The sequence below is a fragment of the Plectropomus leopardus genome, chromosome 9 (genome assembly GCF_008729295.1).
Source record: "Plectropomus leopardus isolate mb chromosome 9, YSFRI_Pleo_2.0, whole genome shotgun sequence".
Lineage (NCBI taxonomy): Eukaryota > Metazoa > Chordata > Actinopteri > Perciformes > Serranidae > Plectropomus > Plectropomus leopardus.
Window position 1 is genome coordinate 5,224,619 of NC_056471.1, and position 18,864 is coordinate 5,243,482.

Consider the following 18,864-nt stretch of genomic DNA (forward strand, 5'->3'; position numbering starts at 1 on the left):
CTCAGTCTCTCATCTCTGCTCACTGTGCTGAGACTCAAGTTTAAGGCTTGTTTTTGTGCCTCAAACATAGGGATATACTCTTTAGTTCCTGCCAAGCACCTAAAAATAAGTCTTTGACTGGTTTTTATAGGTTTCCCACATGGATTCCTTGCAGTGATATGTTGATGGTGATCATTGCTGCTGATATAACAGACTGAATATTGTAGCCAGAGCTTTAATAGTCCAGATTAGACCATCCTACACAGGGGAAACGCCAAAGAACCATCATACTCATCATCACCTCAAACATCCAGTATTTTAGATGCTTTATGCCTTGGTGCCATACCTCCCTCAGTCTGTCTTCTGTCTGTCTTTCTTTCTATCTGTCTGTCCCATTCTTGTGAATATGTGATATTTTAAGTTGCCTTGAGAGAATATCTTCAAGTTTGGCACAAACATTCATTTGGGCTTAATGGGGACCTGGTCAAAGGTCAATGTGACCTCACATCTCTCCCCTTCTTGTAAATGTGATATCTTGGGAATGTTGTGGGGATATTTAATCAAATTTGGCACAAACTTCCACTTGGACTCAACAATGAACTGATTGCACTTTGGTGGTCAAAGGTCACTGTTACATCATGTCTGTCCCGTTCTTGTTAATGCAATATATTAGAAACACCTTGAGGGAATTTCTTTAAATTTGGTCCAAACGTTCACTTGGACTTAAAGATGATCTGAGTAGAGTAAAGGTCAAGGTCAGTGTCATTGCATCTGTCTCATTATTTACTGAACACGTTATCTCACTTGCTGTTAACTATTATGTATACACATACGCATGATGGCTGCCACGTATCCCCTGCATTGGTTTAGCGCATCAGCTGTGCGCGTCCTCAAAAAATAATGTGACGCAGACGCAAGATACGGTATATATATAAACAACAGGGACAGTGTAGAGGCAGAGCAGATGTGACAGAGAGACACATTGCCCCGACGGGATTGATTTAGAGGCCTTATGTACCACCATGTTGTCTCCGCAGTCACCTTGTCTGCCTTGATCTCAGCATTAACATGATAGTAACTTCCTTGAGTGTTGCCATGTCTGTTGTTTACATCCCACATATCCAGTAGTTGTATGTGGCCTGAGTTCGTGTGATCTTTAGAGGAATCCTCCAGTAGCATGCTTCGTTCATACGCAAGTATAAAAAAATGCTCATGACGCAGCCGGACACGTACGGGGGCGCAGGGTTAAACAGCAAATATACCTCCTGCCTTAAGGGAATTTCCTCAAATTTGGCACAAACATCCTCTTCAACTCAAGGATGAACTGATTAGATATTGGTGTTAAAAGGTCAAAGGCCACTATGACCTCACAAAACATGTTTTTGGCTTAATTCAAGAGTTCAGCTCACAAAAATGTCGAATAGAATAAAATGATGAAGTGATGACATTTTATATCCAAAAGGTCAAAGGTCAATTTCAGTGTGACAATATAATTTTCTGCAAAAATACTCTTCTGGTGAGAAGTAAATGCCATAACTCGGGAAGAGAAGGGGAGACATTTGTTTGCATACTGAATTGGTGACGCGAATCTTGAAACTGTCCTGATTACAGATCTTTTGTGCTGCGGGGTTGAAGATGCTTGTGAGGCATACATGTTTTAGAATATGTAGTAACATCTATATCTAAAGCATTGCTAACAATCATGGCTACAACTTTGTGTTTTAGATCTAATACTAGATCCTGCCGAGCCTTTGAAACCCACACTGATAGCATGTGAATGAGTAGTCCTACTTCAGGGGATGGATTGTACCGGAGAAAACAGAATTTCATTCATAAACAATGTTAGCTCTAACTGCTTTCACATGACTGAGGTTATGCTCTGCTGTCACTGTGTACAGCCACACAGCTGAGGGGTTTGTTCTGCTGGAGCCTCATGGAAAATTTGTCACTATAATTTAATCAGGTTGTCCAAGGGAGAAAGCAATGCAAGTTTTCTTGACCTAGTTGCCGATATAACCAGTTATATTCTACAGCAATGTTGGTCAGATTACTTATAATGCTGTTTTATTCAACAGTGTCAAAATTGTCAGTTAAAAGCTGCCATACACATTCTTCTTAAGTGGCAGGAAAAGACCCCGCCCACCCACACTCATTGGATTAGAGATGTAATGCAGTTTTTACACCCCAGGTCAGCTCTGTGAGGATCTCCTGATTCTGGCAGCCATTCATGTTATTGAGGACTGTAAACTGGATGTGACACTATAACAATGTATGGACTTGAGTGTTGTTGGATTGCACAACAAATTTCTTTCGCTCTTTTTATTTATTTATTTTTTTTTTCTTATTTTTGTATTTCTTTCTTTTGTTTTATTTATTTATTCACTTGTTTTCTTGTTTTCTTTTATGAAGGGAAATGAGGGTGGGATGATTTGATCTGTTGTTTAGTAAGTTTAGATGACATGTTCACTGTTGCTTCAGTTGTGCGTATTGGACTACTGAGTGACATATGCATGTCTTTTTTATTTTAAGACAAAATCTTGAAATAAAATGCCCCAAAAGACAACAACAAAAAACTGCCATACACATTGAATTAGACCTTTCCTAATCTCTGCCTCTGCTGCTGATTCACTGTAAATCTCTTGCTCTGCAGTCCCTAATTGCTGTAGTAATATAATCAGGTCCATATTAGTGCTGCTGGTACAGAAGGATTAGGACTGGAGCAGAGTGGATTTGTGTTGTAAAAGCTCAAAGTCCAATATAGATCCTATTATATGTTACTAGATTAGATGAGAGATTTGGATTAGATTTCATTGAGACAAGTTATTCCTGTATGCAGTGACATCATTCTATAATCATGAATGTGATTATTAATCGTTTTAAAAGCTTAGTTTTTGAATCAATAATCTGTACCATTGGGGGATCCTCATTTTATCGCAGTCAGACATCACGTCAGACATATGCATGTCGGTACTGACAAGAGCCAATTAGTCAGCATCATAAGCCTGTGGTGCATAAGTCTGGTGACTGGTTCCATTGAGGGATTATGGCTGAATTATATTGGATTTGTGTTACGTCAGAAGGACAGAAACCCTGTGGATGAAGTCAAGTTATAGTCATCTAGTATGAAAGAGCTCTGAATTTCTACCCATGATGTAAATCAGAATCTCTATTTTCTCTGCTGCTAATCAGTAGTGTTTCTTTAGATGGGGGTTGTTTAATGAGACTCATTTTAGCACTGACTTAAGTCCATGGTCAAATATGGACATGTCTGTCTTCACTGTGTGTGTGAGTGTGTGTGCTGACTGTGTGTGGGCGTTAATGAGGTTATTTCATGTGTCTGATAAAGGCAGACCCCTACTGATCCAAATACCTCTACGTGCTAATCCTTTGTTACGCAATGAGTCTGACACACACTCACTCTCTCGCATGCACGGACACACACGCTTGTTAGCTTCCAAATAAAGCTAATAATATGCCTGAGAGTGTTTACACAGCATGCAATGCAGAAATAATCTCAGTAAAAACAAGTGAATAAACAGCTGCCAGAAAAATGTCAAAAATGGAAAAGAGTATATAATGTAAAAGTAGCCTGAGAGAAAAGGATTGTTAAAATGGCAGAAAAATAAGTAATTAGGGCCCCAATATTGCTGTTGTGGTTTAGCGTTTTGTGAAATAACAAGTTCAGATCTACACTATGATGTCACTCGCTCTTATAAGAATATAAAGTAAAGACAGAGCTTCAGCTTGTTAAATGTGTGCTGGACTGTGAAATATAGTTCCCATGTTTGGAGAAAAGACTTTTTGCATGTTTTATAAGGTTTCCACACCCTGTTTAAGATGTTACACTTAAATTATGTTTCACTGCTTGATTTAGTTTCTGTATTATATTTGGTTAACACAGCTGTAAAATGTGTAATATCATCAACAAGCCTGTCTCTGAAGCCCTTTCTCAGTAATTTAACATAACTGTTTTAAATTAAAAAAAAAAAAAACACCAAGAAAAGAAGAAGCTGCTGGTCTCTGTGAATGTGCAAGGGCTTTTTAAGCCCCCTGGTTGCACAAATAGTTTTCATAGATTGATCTGAGATGAAAATCTCTTTACCAACTGAAAACTGGCTCATTCACAGTGTTTCATAGTTAATTAAACTGATTTTATTGCCTTTGTGCTCAAGGGATGGAGACGGACTGGATAGACGGACCTTGTTCAGAGCCGACGGGACACAAAACTCTAATGCAAATTCAGAAAATGCACTGCAGGAATTGAATTAAATGCAGCAACATGCCCAAGGAGCTGGATGGAATTTTCATAGTAGCTCCTGATTTTAATCAACTCATCCTTCAACTCCAAAGATGTAGCAGGATCAAGGACAACTGAAATTTTGTTTTTTAAACTTTGTTTAAAAAATGAATAATTAATCTACCTTCTACCATCTTCTACCTTCTATGTTGGAGGCAACATTACAAAACACACTTTTTAATCTCTTACTGTTCGTGTTTTAATTTTTGCTGCTGCCCTAGCAGGTGGGTGGGTTTCCAATAACCCTCAAATTACGCAAATTAAAATTGCGAATACAAATGACGCCTAATGGGAACATGTCAATGACAATGACTTTGAGATGTGGAAACCGTAAGTGCTAAAATGCCAACAAATTTCCGGGTTTCAGGACTCATTCCTGCTGCACTTTATTCAAATTCCAGTTTGTCCCCCAATTTTTAAATGGATGGTAAAAAATATCCCCTGAAAGCACCACCATGTACAGAGAAGTTCATCGTAAAACATGACCACTGCACCAGAATCATCTAACATAGATTTAAGTTCTCAAGCCTTTGTTTACTTATTAAAATATGTACGAGTGAGAGAATAATTTCAGTAAGGACTTCTTACTATCTTTATTTGGCAACCACAGCACTGCTTTACACAGGAAGGCCTCTGTGTTCACTGTAAGTCTGTTTTCTCAGTTTTCCCTCTCTTCTCCCTTATATTCATCTGTTTATCTAACTGACTCTTCTTCCCTCCCATGCTGCTCTTTCCCACAACCCCTCTTTGACCCCTTCCCTCCCTCTGTCTTGTGTTTGTCCCCGTCTCCTCTGTTTTCTCACTGTCTTTCTTCGCCCTCTCACTCCCCCGTGCTTTTTATTTATTTTCTTGACTCATCTTCTCATCTACAATTCTCTTTTCCTGTCCGGTTGTTTCTTTCTTGTCAAATCTATCCCTTGGCCTGTATCTCTGTTCTCTTCCCACCTCCTCTTCCCCTGTCATCCCTCCTTCATTCTCATAGATGAAGCGGAGGATGTCACCATGGGGAGCCGGCTTTGGAAGTGGGCGCAGGTCAGTCATTTTGACCCCTGACCCTCTTACCTTAAACTTAATACTTAGGACTGAATTTGTCCAACCATCAACTTTCCTTAAGGATTATTTAGTGTGGGAAATAACCTTTTTTGCTGTCTTGCTGAGAATTAAATGACAGGATTGACACTTCATTTATATCTGTGTTAAGTAGACTATGGAGGGAGGACAGTTAGTTTTCGACTTCAGTTAGCGTTAAATAGTTGAAGTAATGACACAACTGCTTATAAAACAGCAACTTTACCTTTTTACTTTTTTTATATGTATGGAATAAACAAATGGGATATATGTCAAAGGGACAGTTCACCCCCAAATCAAAAAAAATATTTTTCCTCTTATTGGTAGTGCTATTTATCAGTCTAGATTGGTGTGAGCTGCCGACTGTTGGAGGTATTGGCAGTAGAGATGGCTGCCTTCTCTCCAGTATAATGGCACTAGATGGCACTTGCCTAGCGGCGATCAAAGCGACAAAACAATAAATTTGAAAAACTCAACAGTAAGGTCTCTCTTCAGAAATCATGAACTAGTTACTCAAGATAAATCACAGACTTTGTGGTGAGCAGTTTCATGTAGGAACTACTTTCTTTAACCACACCTGCCAGCTAAATCACTGCGCAGATGAAAGTGTGCATTTACTGCTAGTTCACCTAGCACTACTGACCTAGCTAACATTACAGCTCATTTGAGTAGGACGCCATTCTCTCCTCCATGAGCAAACACATGCTTCCTTTTTTTTGCGTTTTGAGCATCACAAGCCAGTGCCATCTAGTTCTACTATCTTTGAGCGAAAGTAAACATCTGTACAGCACATATCCCCAACACTTGGTAACTCACACCAACACAATCTAGACTGATGAATAGCTCTACAGGTAAGAGTAAAAATCTGTATTTGATTTTTGGGATGAACTGTCCCTTTCATTAATTAGCTTTAGAGATGTACGTAGGTAGATGTTTGGCTAACATTATCTCTTTCCCCAGGCTTCTGGTCTTTATGCTGACTTATGCTAACAGCCTGGCTTCAGTTCTATAATTAACACACAGATATGAAGGTGGTATTGGTCCAGTTGAACACAGCCTATGTATCAGATGCAGTGGTCTGTTTCCAGTGATTAATTCATTGGATACACCAACATTTAGCCTCTTTAGCATTTCTGTAGCATTTCACTGAAAAACATCTCAGCAAACTTCTCAAAAATGTTACAGACTCAAATACAGGTTTAATTTTTAGTTCCCAAATATAAGTTATGTATTTTTAAATGTTTTTTTAAACTTCAGTCTTTGCCTATTCCATTCGGTTTTCCCACTGGTTGGTAGAACACGCAGTCCTGTGATGGTTTTTAGTGGATGTTTAGACTGGTTTCCCTCCTCTCCCTACCACTTCATATCATAGACAACATATGAATGTCTGTGTTTATCTGTGTGTGTTTCTGTGTATCAGTATGTGTTTCCTAGAGATGTTATTAAGGCTCTTCAACCAGTGTGTGTGTGTGTGTGTGTGTGTGTGTGTGTGTGTATGTGTGTGTGTGTGTGTGGCTGCAGCGTCTTCCTGTGGTCACATCAGACAGGAAATGGATCAGTCCTGCACCATCAACTCATATCAGCAACAACACCACCAGCGTGTGTCTTTGTATATGGCCATGTTATGCAATATTGCAAATATCAAAATAATAAAGCAAATAAAACAGTTTATGGTTTATTAAAGGAGTGATGTCACAGACAGTTTAGTTCAGTTGTTTCTCTCTCTGGAGATGATGGTGAAGGTAAACGTGGTGGCTGGGATGATTTTCGTGACTTTAACAAGGGTTAAGATGATAATGGTGATGTAATGGTGATACTGACGAAAGCCTCTCGGCACGTCAACAAACGCTGTAGAATGTTCCATCTGCTTCTATAATACAAACTCACTGTAAACACAGTTGACAAGAAGCTCTCCAGCCGCTTCCTTAATGGAGAGAAAGAGTCTCTTTACAATAACAGCAAACGTGAAAAACACGGCTGTCCTAATAATGCTCTGAAAAGGAATTGAAGAAATCATTTCTCTGTCGTATTTGAATATAATGTGGTGTTATGATAAGTATGATCCCAACTCAAGACCAGCGTCTTAGCTTTTCTAGAGCTGTCCATCATATCACATGGTCTTCATCTGCAGACGGAGTTTCTGAAGTATTTCAAGAGCTTCTTATCCACATTGGCTTACAGTTAAGCAAACTATTTTAGCAGTATGATGCCATGGTCATCAGTTGTGTGACATGATGGGCATACAATTATATTTATTGGATCTTTGTGATTTTATGGAGCTGGTATAGTCAAAGGTTCGGCTCAGACAGTTTCTTTCCTTATATTATAGATACAAAAAAAGTATCCTAATATGTAAAACAATATCAGCTAATTTACAGATATTATTACAAAAGACTCTCTAAAGTAGTTAGGCTAACAATAGCCTAGTTAGCTAAGGATAGCACTAATATTAATTATAGGACCATTGGAAAGAATATATTTTTATGAAATTACTTTTCATTTCAGTGTCCCCAACAGAATTAGAATCTATGTGTAGCAGAAGGTGACAGAGTGGGTGGTGGGTTTTGAGTCGCAGGGTGGATAATTGATCTGTTGATATGGTCAAAGCTTATCAGATCAATGGATGAGAGAAGCAGCTGCTTCAGAGGGAGTGAAAGCAAACTTTTAAAGTGCAATGAACTGTTAAGTTTTATTTCTACTGCACTTGATGTTCTACAACTCCACCTGTGCCCAGAGTATGCTGAATAACCAAACACTATATGAATTCCAACAGCTTTCTAATGAACAGTCCAGCTCCAAAAATATAAAATCAGTACGTGGCAGCAGATGTTTTAATCATGGCGAGCCGCCACAAATAAATGAATGTGTGGTAAACCCTGCTTCTCAAAACATTACAAATATTGCAGCACCAGAAAGGCATTCATTACCTTATTAATAGGACTTTGTTGTGCTGCATTTTCAATAAAGACAGAAAAGATATACATTTATGGCAACGGTTGTCGTACAAGCATTAAGTCTGTGTATTTGGGGGCAGTGCTGGTTTGATGCACTGACAGTGGTCTCCCACTTACAAGTCTCATCTGCTGTTAGAATGTGAAATGTGCAGATGGAACATGAGTGAAATACCACTCTCAGAGTTGAAATATGCCACTGAACATCGTGTATCATACCATCAGCCACTTTTTCAACTTGGCACTACGGGATTGAAATGTCATTAGCTTTATAAGCATTAAGTCATTTGTCAAGTATTGGACAAATCAAACATTTGAGCTGATGATGGCGACAGAGGAAAATTCAGAGGATCACCAAAGATATTACAGATATTCCTGAAGTTAACGAAAGTGTCTGATTTTTCTGACAACCTCAAAAAACAACATCATGGTGGGGCTAGAGAAAAGTTAGGATCGCCAAAGTCATTAGGATGCATCCTGTGGGGCACATAAATGTCTGTACAAAATTTCATCGCAATCTATTTAGTAATTGTTGAGATATTCCCAAAGTGTTGCAGCAATCGACCGACCAATTCTGTCACCCAGTGAAAAACAAGACAGGCAGGTTTTGGCTTGGTTGCCAAAGTCAACATCTGTATTACCTTGTAGTAACTCATCACAGCTGGATGTTTTCAAGCTTATTGTCGTCTGTTGAAAAGTTTGGCTTGAGAAAACAGTCTCTTCTTTCCTCCTCCTCATGATTCTCATGATGTTCCATAGATGCTGTGAAAATGACATATTATTCAGAGTTATGAGTTTACTGAAAATCAAATCAGTAATGATTCAACTTCCTGCCACATGCGCAGGAAATCTTACTGTAAAGTGCAGAGCTAATTAGATAGGGAGTCATGTAAAACTCTGTGAATTAATGACCCCTCTGTATGACGGACCAGCCAAATCAACATGCTGGAGCTGAACTATCGCATGACCTCCAACTTCCTGTCTGCTGGACGCGGCTCAGTAATAGTCCTGTGAAATAAAGTCAAGTGACTGTGAGTGATATGAAGCTGATTGTCTCAAATTTCGAATACTTATAGGATTATATTTTCATTAAAGTTTCGAAATATATCCGCTACTAACTCATCATACAGTGAAGGCTCAGTTAGCAGTGTAATGACGTCCGTGCTGCTGCGACTATCTGGGCAATAACAAGATATTAGTGTGTAATGTGATTTCATGTCTGTTTGAGGTTTGTGTTGCGGGTTGCTGGGCATCTGCTGGTGCTACGACGTGAACATTTCGGAGCAGAGCAGATCTCTGGAAACATAGCTGAGATGCTTCTGTTGAGACTGTTTGGATTGGACTGAAGAATTTGGCTTCAGATTGGACTCAAGTGTAACATGACAGCTTAGGTTTAAATAGCAAATTGAAGTTTGTCTCAACAGTTTGAGACACACTACATATGCTCAACTTTTAAGGAGTGGAGGATTGGTGTTGACGCAGTTAGGAGTTCATCCAAATGATTTTATAAGGCAGCAGCTTGCTACAGATGACTATGTGATCCCTCTAATAAACTGTCTGTGAAGTCCTGTGTGATTTCAGATTTTGCCACCTGCTCATGCCAAGCCACTTTTTACTGGCAGTCACGACACTCCCAAATAGGACTTTAATCACATTGTAATCCGGCGAGCCTCATCACATTGCAAGTGTTGAGGCTGGCGTATGAGCGATATGAGGAGATAGAGGCAGATTAAGATAAATACAGACATAAAATTACCAAGCCCAGCAGGTGTCCTGGCTGAAAAAGAAAAACAATTTCATGCCCTCGATTTAATAAGGGATTACTCAGTTTATGCTTTTTGCTGTAATACACATGCTTTCAGACAGTCTCAAGTCTCTCACTTTCTTGCCACCCAAACAAAGCCACACCTTGATGAAAAATGTCCAGTAGCTCTGTAGGTTAACCCTCTAACACCTGGATCGTCATCAATTTTCGGCATTCACAAGCATTGAAATCTGAGAAAGTTGATTTGATTTCTTTTGAATACAAGAACTTGGCAAGAAAAGTCCTACAAAAGAAAAAAAAATGGTGACAAGAAAATGCCCTAAAAATTAGGCTTGATGGTAGTAGTGCTTAATTTCAGGTGATTTTCTTTCTAACTTGTTCTATTTTAACTTTCTTCCATGATTCCTAAAGAAATCAAGCCAATTTGCTGTCAAAGGGTTAATGTTCATTAAATTAAAACTTGGTTATATGCATTATTGTTAGAGAAGCAGGAGCATCTTCCCTCATCTTGACCTTTTTTAAATTTCTTAGAGCAGGGGTGTTTGATTTGTTTCAACAGCGGAGGAGGCACATGTGAAACGGCAGGTTTGATTTCATCTGACAAAAAAACTTTGAGCATCAAACACTTGATGTCCTGCATTCTGGTGAATACTTATGCACCAATGTGTGGCCTGTCTGCATCAATTTATGGTGTGAATGATACTTAATTTTGTCAAAATAAAAGCCAAATGCACTGGGGTCCAGTGCACATGTTCTAAATATTGGAACATGTGCACAGTCTACACCTCGTGTCTGTGTACTTCTGCATGTGCAACAGTATAACAGTCCTGTTATCTTGACATTAAGGCACAAATGCCTGTTTCGCTAATCAGCCTCTCTCTCTGTCTCCAAGCAGTGAAAGTGCTGCCATGGCATCAGGACCTCCAGATGTGACGACCAATCAGGAGCCAGCTGAGGTCGTGGAAGAGTGCTCAGGTAACTATTTGATTACATGTTCAATTAAAACTTCTTAAGTGAAGAAAGGCACTCTGGGTATGTAATAATTACAACAAAATAACATGTCTTTATTTTACATGTTTTAGCCTTTTTGTTTTTGCTTCAGTCTTACTTTTTTATGGTAATGTTTATATAATTGTCAAAAATTTTCCCTTTTTCACTATTAAGAAATTCCATAATTAATTGACAGTTAACCCTTTGAAACCTGGAGCAATGTCACTTTTCTTGTGCCCCTTTCAGATGCCTTTTAAACTTTTAAACACTGAGCAAATCAAGCGAAGCATTTTATTTTTCTGACTGATAATTCGAAACTTCAACTTTCAAAGGGCAGCCCTAGATTTTGATTAAAAAAAAAATCTGGAACATGCATGTTCGGCAAAATAAAAATGGTTCTCAGGAGATGCTGCTTCCACCTACGATAAAAATAACGCATTATATCAGCAACACAATGGGTAGGTAATGCTGTATGGGCGTCTCCATCGTGTCAGCGATGAGATTATGTACACAGACACAGCAGAGAAGATCAGGCCAGCTTTAACTATCTAGATCTCCTCGCTGCTGTTGGCAGGAAATGAAGGAACAGAGGGAGCTACCATCATCTCACACACACACTGAACCCAGCTGCATACTGTCTATACAGATGGAAAGCACACATGCTGCTGACAGAATGGGAAGGAAGAAGAAGTGCTTTAGGAGGTCAGAGAGATGTCTGTGTGGATGGAGCCACAGCTGGAATGTTATCTGAGGTGCTGTTGGGATTATTGGATGTGCCTGAGTTAATGTCTCAACTAGAGCTTTTTTTTAATTTTGAAGTTTCAGTGGAAATCTTTTAGGTGCAGTTTGTTGCAGCAATCACCATTAGCACTATGTTTGGTGAGTCACTTCTCATAGGAGAGCTGATTGTCAGGCGTGACTCCACAGATCATGGTGCCTGCCAGTCATGTCCATCTCAATCTGTTGGTGTTAAATTAGCGATGGTGCCAGGCTGGCAGCTTATCTCTGATTGGCGCCCAGTTGAATGCGTTGTGTTGTAATTGGATCTGTAGTTTCAGAGGGTTGCAGTCTGGAAATAGAAATGAGTTTAGGTCTGATACTGTAAATAAGCAAAAATAAGCAAAAAAGGTTTTAAAAAACACATCTATTGGTATTATTTAGTGGAGTTGCAATGAAATTTGAATTTGTTTTTGTGAAGAAATCGGTTTGTTCAACAGTGGTGTTGTTTTGACTTGACCCTTTGAAACCTGAAACAACATAAATTTTCTTGTGCTGCATTCAAATGTCATTTACACACATTTGAGCCTTTGAAAACTGAGCAAATTGGTTTGATTTCTTATGAAAATGTGGCTTAAAAGGCAAAGAGCAACTTGGTAAGAGATGTCCACAAATTGCAACATGCAAACATTTTTTTTTGCGCTAAATTTCAGGTAATTTTCTCGTAACGCAGAAGTTGTAACTTCTTAAAGTGTTTTTAAATAAATCAAGCCAGTTTTAAATGATTAATTACTAAGATGAATGATTTCAGGGTTTCCCACACATTTCTTTATTTGGGGCAGCCCACCACGATCAAAACAAATGCTGCCATGTGTTTTGAGTTAGATCTTTCATTAGTTGTGCTGTTGGAATTTAAATACACTACTGATATTCACTACAACACACTCACAGAGTGCAGAGAATACTTTGGGGACAGACGGAGCAGTGGAAGGTCAGGCGCATTAAAAGTGAAACTTAAGCGTTGATCAGCTCTAATTGGATCAATTGATTAAATATCCTCCCTGCCACTCAAAACTTCACAAAATGCTGCTGAGAAAAACTAATGAAGAGTTCTGCCTGTGCTGCGTTGAAGGGCCTTCAAAAACCTCAGGATTTAGAGAGGGGACCCAGAATGATACACAAGGACAAACGGGCAAAGAAAAAATAAAAAGGAAAGCTAGTGACATCCTGCTCCCCTTTACCATCATAACTGTAGTGTGTATTATTCTAATTAGTTTGTCTCATTTTCCAAGCTTTAGAAATAAAGCTAATGCATACTTTGCCACTCAGTCCAACCTCTCATTTTCATCAAACCAAAATAAATAAGGGTTTATTGTTCTGCAGTCTTACAAAGCTGCGTGCATCATAAAGTAGAAATGTGCATTCAGAGCACGGGCTGTGGCCGAGATTGTCACAGAGCTCACAGAAGCATGCACTGCTGCATCCTGTATAACCACATGCATCTGGTTAAAAAAACAAGCTTTAAGGGAGTCCCCAGACACTAGGATGTAATGTTTTTCCACAAATATATCCAAAAACATAATGTTTTGAAAATCAGCACCATAGCTGCAGCATTATGAAGCTGCATCATTATAGTTTAGACTAGAAGAAGTTTCAAATTTCACTTCAACTTGTGATTTTATCAAGACTGTTTTATCAGATTTGAGTGAAAACATAAGCAAGCAGCCCTACAACTGTCACCGATTCGGATTCAAATCTTGATACATTTTGATAAATGCAGGGAAGAATATGAGATTCTCATTTTGCAGCTGAGCCCCAACCACTTCAAACAAGTGATAAGAGACAAAATTATTTCTACAGGTATCTCTCATGCAAAATTATACGTGGCTGATTGAAGAAATGTGCATTGTTCCTTTAAAGTGAGGCTGTAAAGGCTTTTTGATATAACATTGTTGTCAGTGCTTAAAGGTCCAATGTGTAGGATTTAGTGGTACCTCGAAGTGAGGCTGCATATTGTGATCAACTGAAACTTCTCCAGTGTGCTGAGCATGTAGGAGAACTACAGTGACTGATTGGAAAAAACAGATGGCCCTCTCTAGAGCCAGTGTTTGTTGGTGGTGGACATGGTGGACTCTCTAGAAGAGGATCCACTCTGTATGTAGACATAAAGGAAATGAAAACACAACCATTTTAATTTCAGGTGATTGTAAATTAATGAAAACATTGTTATTAATATTTCATATTATTAATAACAATGTTTTCATATTTTTATTTTTTATTTTTATTTTTATTTTTATTATTATTATTATTATTATTATTATATTTGCATTTATTATTTTCTATTTTAGTGCTTTTTACAGGTCATTTCCTGTTTTGTGTTTTTACTTTTCTGTGAGATTTTTAGGTAATTTTCTTGTATAATTTTACTAATTTTTCACTAATTTTTGGTTCATTTATTGTTAAGTTGCTAATTGCCCTCTTTCCATGTTTTTGAAAAAAATCAATCCACTTGCTCAAGTTTAAAAGGGTTAACAAAAAGAGGAGCATCTGTATTTTTGATGGTATTGAAAATCATACCTATGAGATGTCTAAATACCCTGGTATACCTTAATAACTTGATACTGTCCAAAGCTATACCACAGTGACTTTTGTTCCCGACAGTGACCATGTCCTGACCCAAAATCAATGTAAAGATGTTTGAGGTTCCTTCCCCTCCTCTTCCTCACTCTCTCAATGTCGTAGTTATTGTTTCCCTGTCAAAGGTCACCAGTGTCTCATTGTGTAAGCTGAAGTCAGTAACCCCTGATATTGACCTTAGACTGCCTTGAAATTCCCATGATGTTATTTTTAATATGTTTGGGGATAAATGTATCTGAGAGCTACAATAACCACAGAGCTCCACTGACCTTCCATTGAAGCAGTGGCCTTTTTCAGCTCTCTGAGTGCAGACCTTTAACTTAATAGTGTATTGTGCCTGAAATAGCACAATAAATGGCACCCTCGGCTGGTGTTTCCCTCTGATTTTTCATCTTGGCAGCGCAGAGCGGCCTCTGAAGCATCACCAAGGGCTGGTTGGAAGCTCCTCAAGTAAATCTAGCAGTTCACTTTAAGGTCGGGACGAAAGAGGAGAATTTGCAGCCAACATTTCTTCACAGAGTCTGGATGCAAAATGGCATTTTCTTCAGTGTGGTTTGATGGCAACTCATCAAATAGTGTGTCAGGTGCTATATTTAGCCCTCCATGCAGACAGCTTGTGACTGCAGTTTGATTTTCAACTTAATTTTCATAATGTCTTTTGATGTTTAGTATATTTATCACTACTACTATCACAAAATAAAAGAGAAGAAGTTCCTTATATACGTATGATAGAAAATGCAAAATCTATAATGTGGAAATAAACAAGCTTAATCATTTTGTTCTTAAGTAAATGGCCCAAAATCTTAAGTGTCTTGGCCCTGGTACCAGGCTGAGATTCCAGACATTTTTCAGCTGTGATTTAGCTCTGACCACAAAGTGTATTTTTTAAAGAAAGGAATGAACGCTCAAGGATTTCCCACCGGGAGAAAGACAGAAATGACACAGCGATAAAGAATGTCTCTTTTTTTTTTAAGTCTCTTCTGAAGCATTTTTATAGCCCGAAGATGTGAATTCTCAAAATAGTTCAATCACAGTTGTTTTGTTTTTTCAGCTTCTTCTTTGTTCACAGTCTGTTTCTCCTCCATGTTTTTTTCTTCTGTTTGGTGTCTCAACACTGTCCAGACTCTGGGGATTAAGATATCTGTACACTGGGATAGTATATATTTTGATCATTCCTTCATTGGATATGCTCCAAATTGGCTTTTTTAAGAATGAGGGTTTGTCTTTGGTGAAAATCTCTAGCTTTGTCAGGTCAGAGGTCATGGAATCAAACATCGTTGCTATGAAGCAGTCCTATAGTACTGTGAAAGGTAGATGCAGATTATTTTTTGACCATTTGAAAAAGAGTGCTCCACTAATTTAGCATTTTACTCCTATAACATTGTCGGACTCACTATGGAAACAGTATCAGTACAGATGCAGTACATATTGCCTTTCTCATCCCTGCATTCTTCTTCCTTGTCAAAACCTGCTGCCTACATTGCCCACAGGCAGCTCGACCGCCAACAAACGTTCTCATTTTACAGCTAAACAGTACACTAAAATTTGAGAAGTGAAATTGGCAATGCAGTAACACAGTCCACAAGCTGATATTCACATGGTTTGATTGGCAGCTGCGTTAGAGACTCCTTGGCTCCGATTGGTTGTTTTTGCTCCCATTTCACTGTTTATGTTTTCATGTTACATGTAAGACTGTGTGAGATTATTGACAGTTTTATCAATTATGACAGTTATGACAGCTTTAAGTACAGCCTCAAATAGCCACTAGCATGGCTATTTGCTCATAAGACCCTGACACACCAAATCATTATCAAAGAACCAGCGGTGACTGAACAGACTGTCATATCATTTCCAGTAGACTGTATCTTGGCCAAAGAGTTGCACATGAACACACTACAGGGACTTCAGTCAATGACCAACCAGCACATACGGTCTGCACCTGCGTTATGTTATGTTATGTTATGTTATGTTATGTTATGTTATGTTATGTTATGTTATGTTATGTTATGTTATGTTATGTTATGTTATGTTGTTATGTTATGTTTATGTTATGTTTATGTTATGTTATGTTATGTTATGTTATGTTATGTTATGTTATGTTATGTTATGTTATGTTATGTTATGTTATGTTATGTTATGTTATGTTATGTTATGTTATGTTATGTTATGTTATGTTATGTTATGTTATGTTATGTTATGTTATGTTATGTTATGTTATGTTATGTTATGTTATGTTTATGTTATGTTATGTTATGTTATGTTATGTTATGTTATGTTATGTTATGTTATGTTATGTTATGTTATGTTATGTTATGTTATGTTATGTTATGTTATGTTTATCATTTCATTCACCGGTGGGCTCCACCACTGATTCAACATGCTGAATCTGCTTATGTTAGGCTCTACAAGGGCCGACAAGGGCCAATGGTGCTGAACACACCACAGCACCCGGGTCGACAGACGCTCATTGACAGTCCAATATTTACCAACAGCCGACCATCAGCTTGGTTAGTCAGGGCCTTTAGTGGGCATGCAGACCAAAAACAGCCTTTTGCTAAATAGCGCAAGGTGTGTGTTGCATTAGGTACCAGCCAGATGTAAAATGGGTCGAAGAAGTCCGTTTGAATAACGGATCCATGAGCTTAAAGGCTGTTCAGATGGTAAAAACACTGAACAGTGGTTTGGTAAACGGTAGAAATACTGCATTTTAGGTACAAAGTAATTGACCAGGGATGTGTGATTGCATGCTTTTGATTGGCAACAAATCACAGTGTCTTTTGTCACAGTGTGATGTCGAGTTTTTTTTGCTGAAACCACACACTGGTCTCATTCCCATTAATGAAAAGGCTGCAATGTTACATGCAGAGCAGAAGTTGTTCTGAACCAGACCTTGGTCTTGTTATTAAAAAAAGGATAAGGACAAATATTTCTTTCTGCAGACTATTTGATATGAACAGAGGACTAAATATTGATATTGATTGATATTGGCCTGTTGAATGTGGGACACAGAGAGGACATTTGAGGTTGTGGGTGAGCGCCTCGCTGACTGAAAGCATTGAAGGCAGCTTGTAGCTGTTTAAGGAGTTATAAAAGAGTTGTTGAGTTTTTCCACTGCGGTGCTAATGGAGCTGGACTCACTGGGGGGCAGGTTTTACAAGAAGAGGTGTGTGTGTGTTTGTGTGTGTCCTTATATACGTCTCTGTGTAAACACACATCAGTCTCGGTGTGCAGTCTCTTCAGGGAAGCCTACCTGGGCCTTTACAGCTGACACAGGGATAATTGCTCAAACTAGAGTTCACATGAGGGCAGTGTGTAAAGATGCTATGAGTGTAATGTTCTCATTAAGGTTTCACTGTGCAGCTCGTGGTAAAGACTCACTGTGGTGCTGTTACAAGAAGGTAAATGTAAGCGGGGTAAACCAGTTTATTTGACTTTCTCTATTTCTGTCTCTTCTCATTTGTCTTCAGGAAAGAAGAAGTCCAAGTTCCAGACGTTTAAAAAATTCTTTGCTAGGAAGAAGAGAAAGGAGCCGCCAGCCGCAGGAGCAGACGCGGGGCTCAAAGCCAGCCAATCAAGCGACAATGTCAGCAAAACATCCGAAAATAACACGCTCACTCGATCAGAGAAGGATAAGGGCTCTGGGTAAGCTCAGACACACATACACACACAAAAAAACACACACAAGCTGTGACTGCAATACTTCTTCCAAAAAGACACAAATACCTTTGGTTTATTGGGGAAATGTTTATGTTGTGGTTAATGGTTTGTGAAGTGCTACATTTTGCATTTCATAAACTCAAATCAGTGCAGTAAATGCACCCTGAATGAGCGTTTAATTATAGAGAAAGTCAATCATATATCTCTTCACATAAAGCTTTGTTTACTGAATGCCTCATCCAAACATTTCTGTTAGGCCTTTGAGCTGTGCAGTTATTCCACAACTCACAGTGCTACCCATACACTTATTTTTAATGTACATACAGCACATTTTAACCCAACATTTTGCTCTTGCAGCTGTTTCCCTCATGATTCTCTCAAGGGTTGATGTGTCTTTAAAGGAATGCTTCACCCAAAAAGTGACTATTTGTACATCAGTTACTCACCCCATGTTACCCAGAATTTATTAATAAAAACTTTTTTTTCCCCCTAACATGCCTCCACAGTGATAGGAGAATCCAAAAAAGGCAGTCTTCATGAACTGAAGTAAACTGGCATTTAACAACTGCAAAACTATATAAAACGTCTGTATACAAACTCTCACAAAACTTATACAGAATTATCAAATTTATCTATTTTTGTGCAAAGTGCTTCTCAACACATGCGCTTTGGCTATAACATTACAATTTCAAACACATCAGTCCAAGTCTCATGCATACTACACACAAAAAATAAGTGTATTTAGGAAGTACTGAGCATACGACTTGAATTATTCTGTATTTGTTTTGTGAGAGTTTGTAAAC

The 18,864-nt window shown here is 38.5% G+C and overlaps 1 protein-coding gene across 5 annotated transcripts in view; it reads left to right on the plus strand.

The window, feature by feature from the left end:
- zgc:66433 (uncharacterized protein LOC321250 homolog) overlaps nt 1-18,864 on the plus strand; it is a 61,788-nt gene that overhangs the window by 19,961 nt on the left and 22,963 nt on the right. For 2 of the 5 annotated variants that reach the window (XM_042492943.1, XM_042492945.1), the window contains exons 2-3: nt 10,953-11,035; nt 17,872-18,046. In XM_042492943.1, coding sequence (XP_042348877.1) covers nt 10,953-11,035; nt 17,872-18,046 — 258 coding nt within the window. Of the gene's footprint in view, nt 1-5,265; nt 5,309-10,952; nt 11,036-17,871; nt 18,047-18,864 lie in introns of those variants that run through there. The other 3 variants (XM_042492944.1, XM_042492947.1, XM_042492946.1) reach the window with 2 other exon arrangements.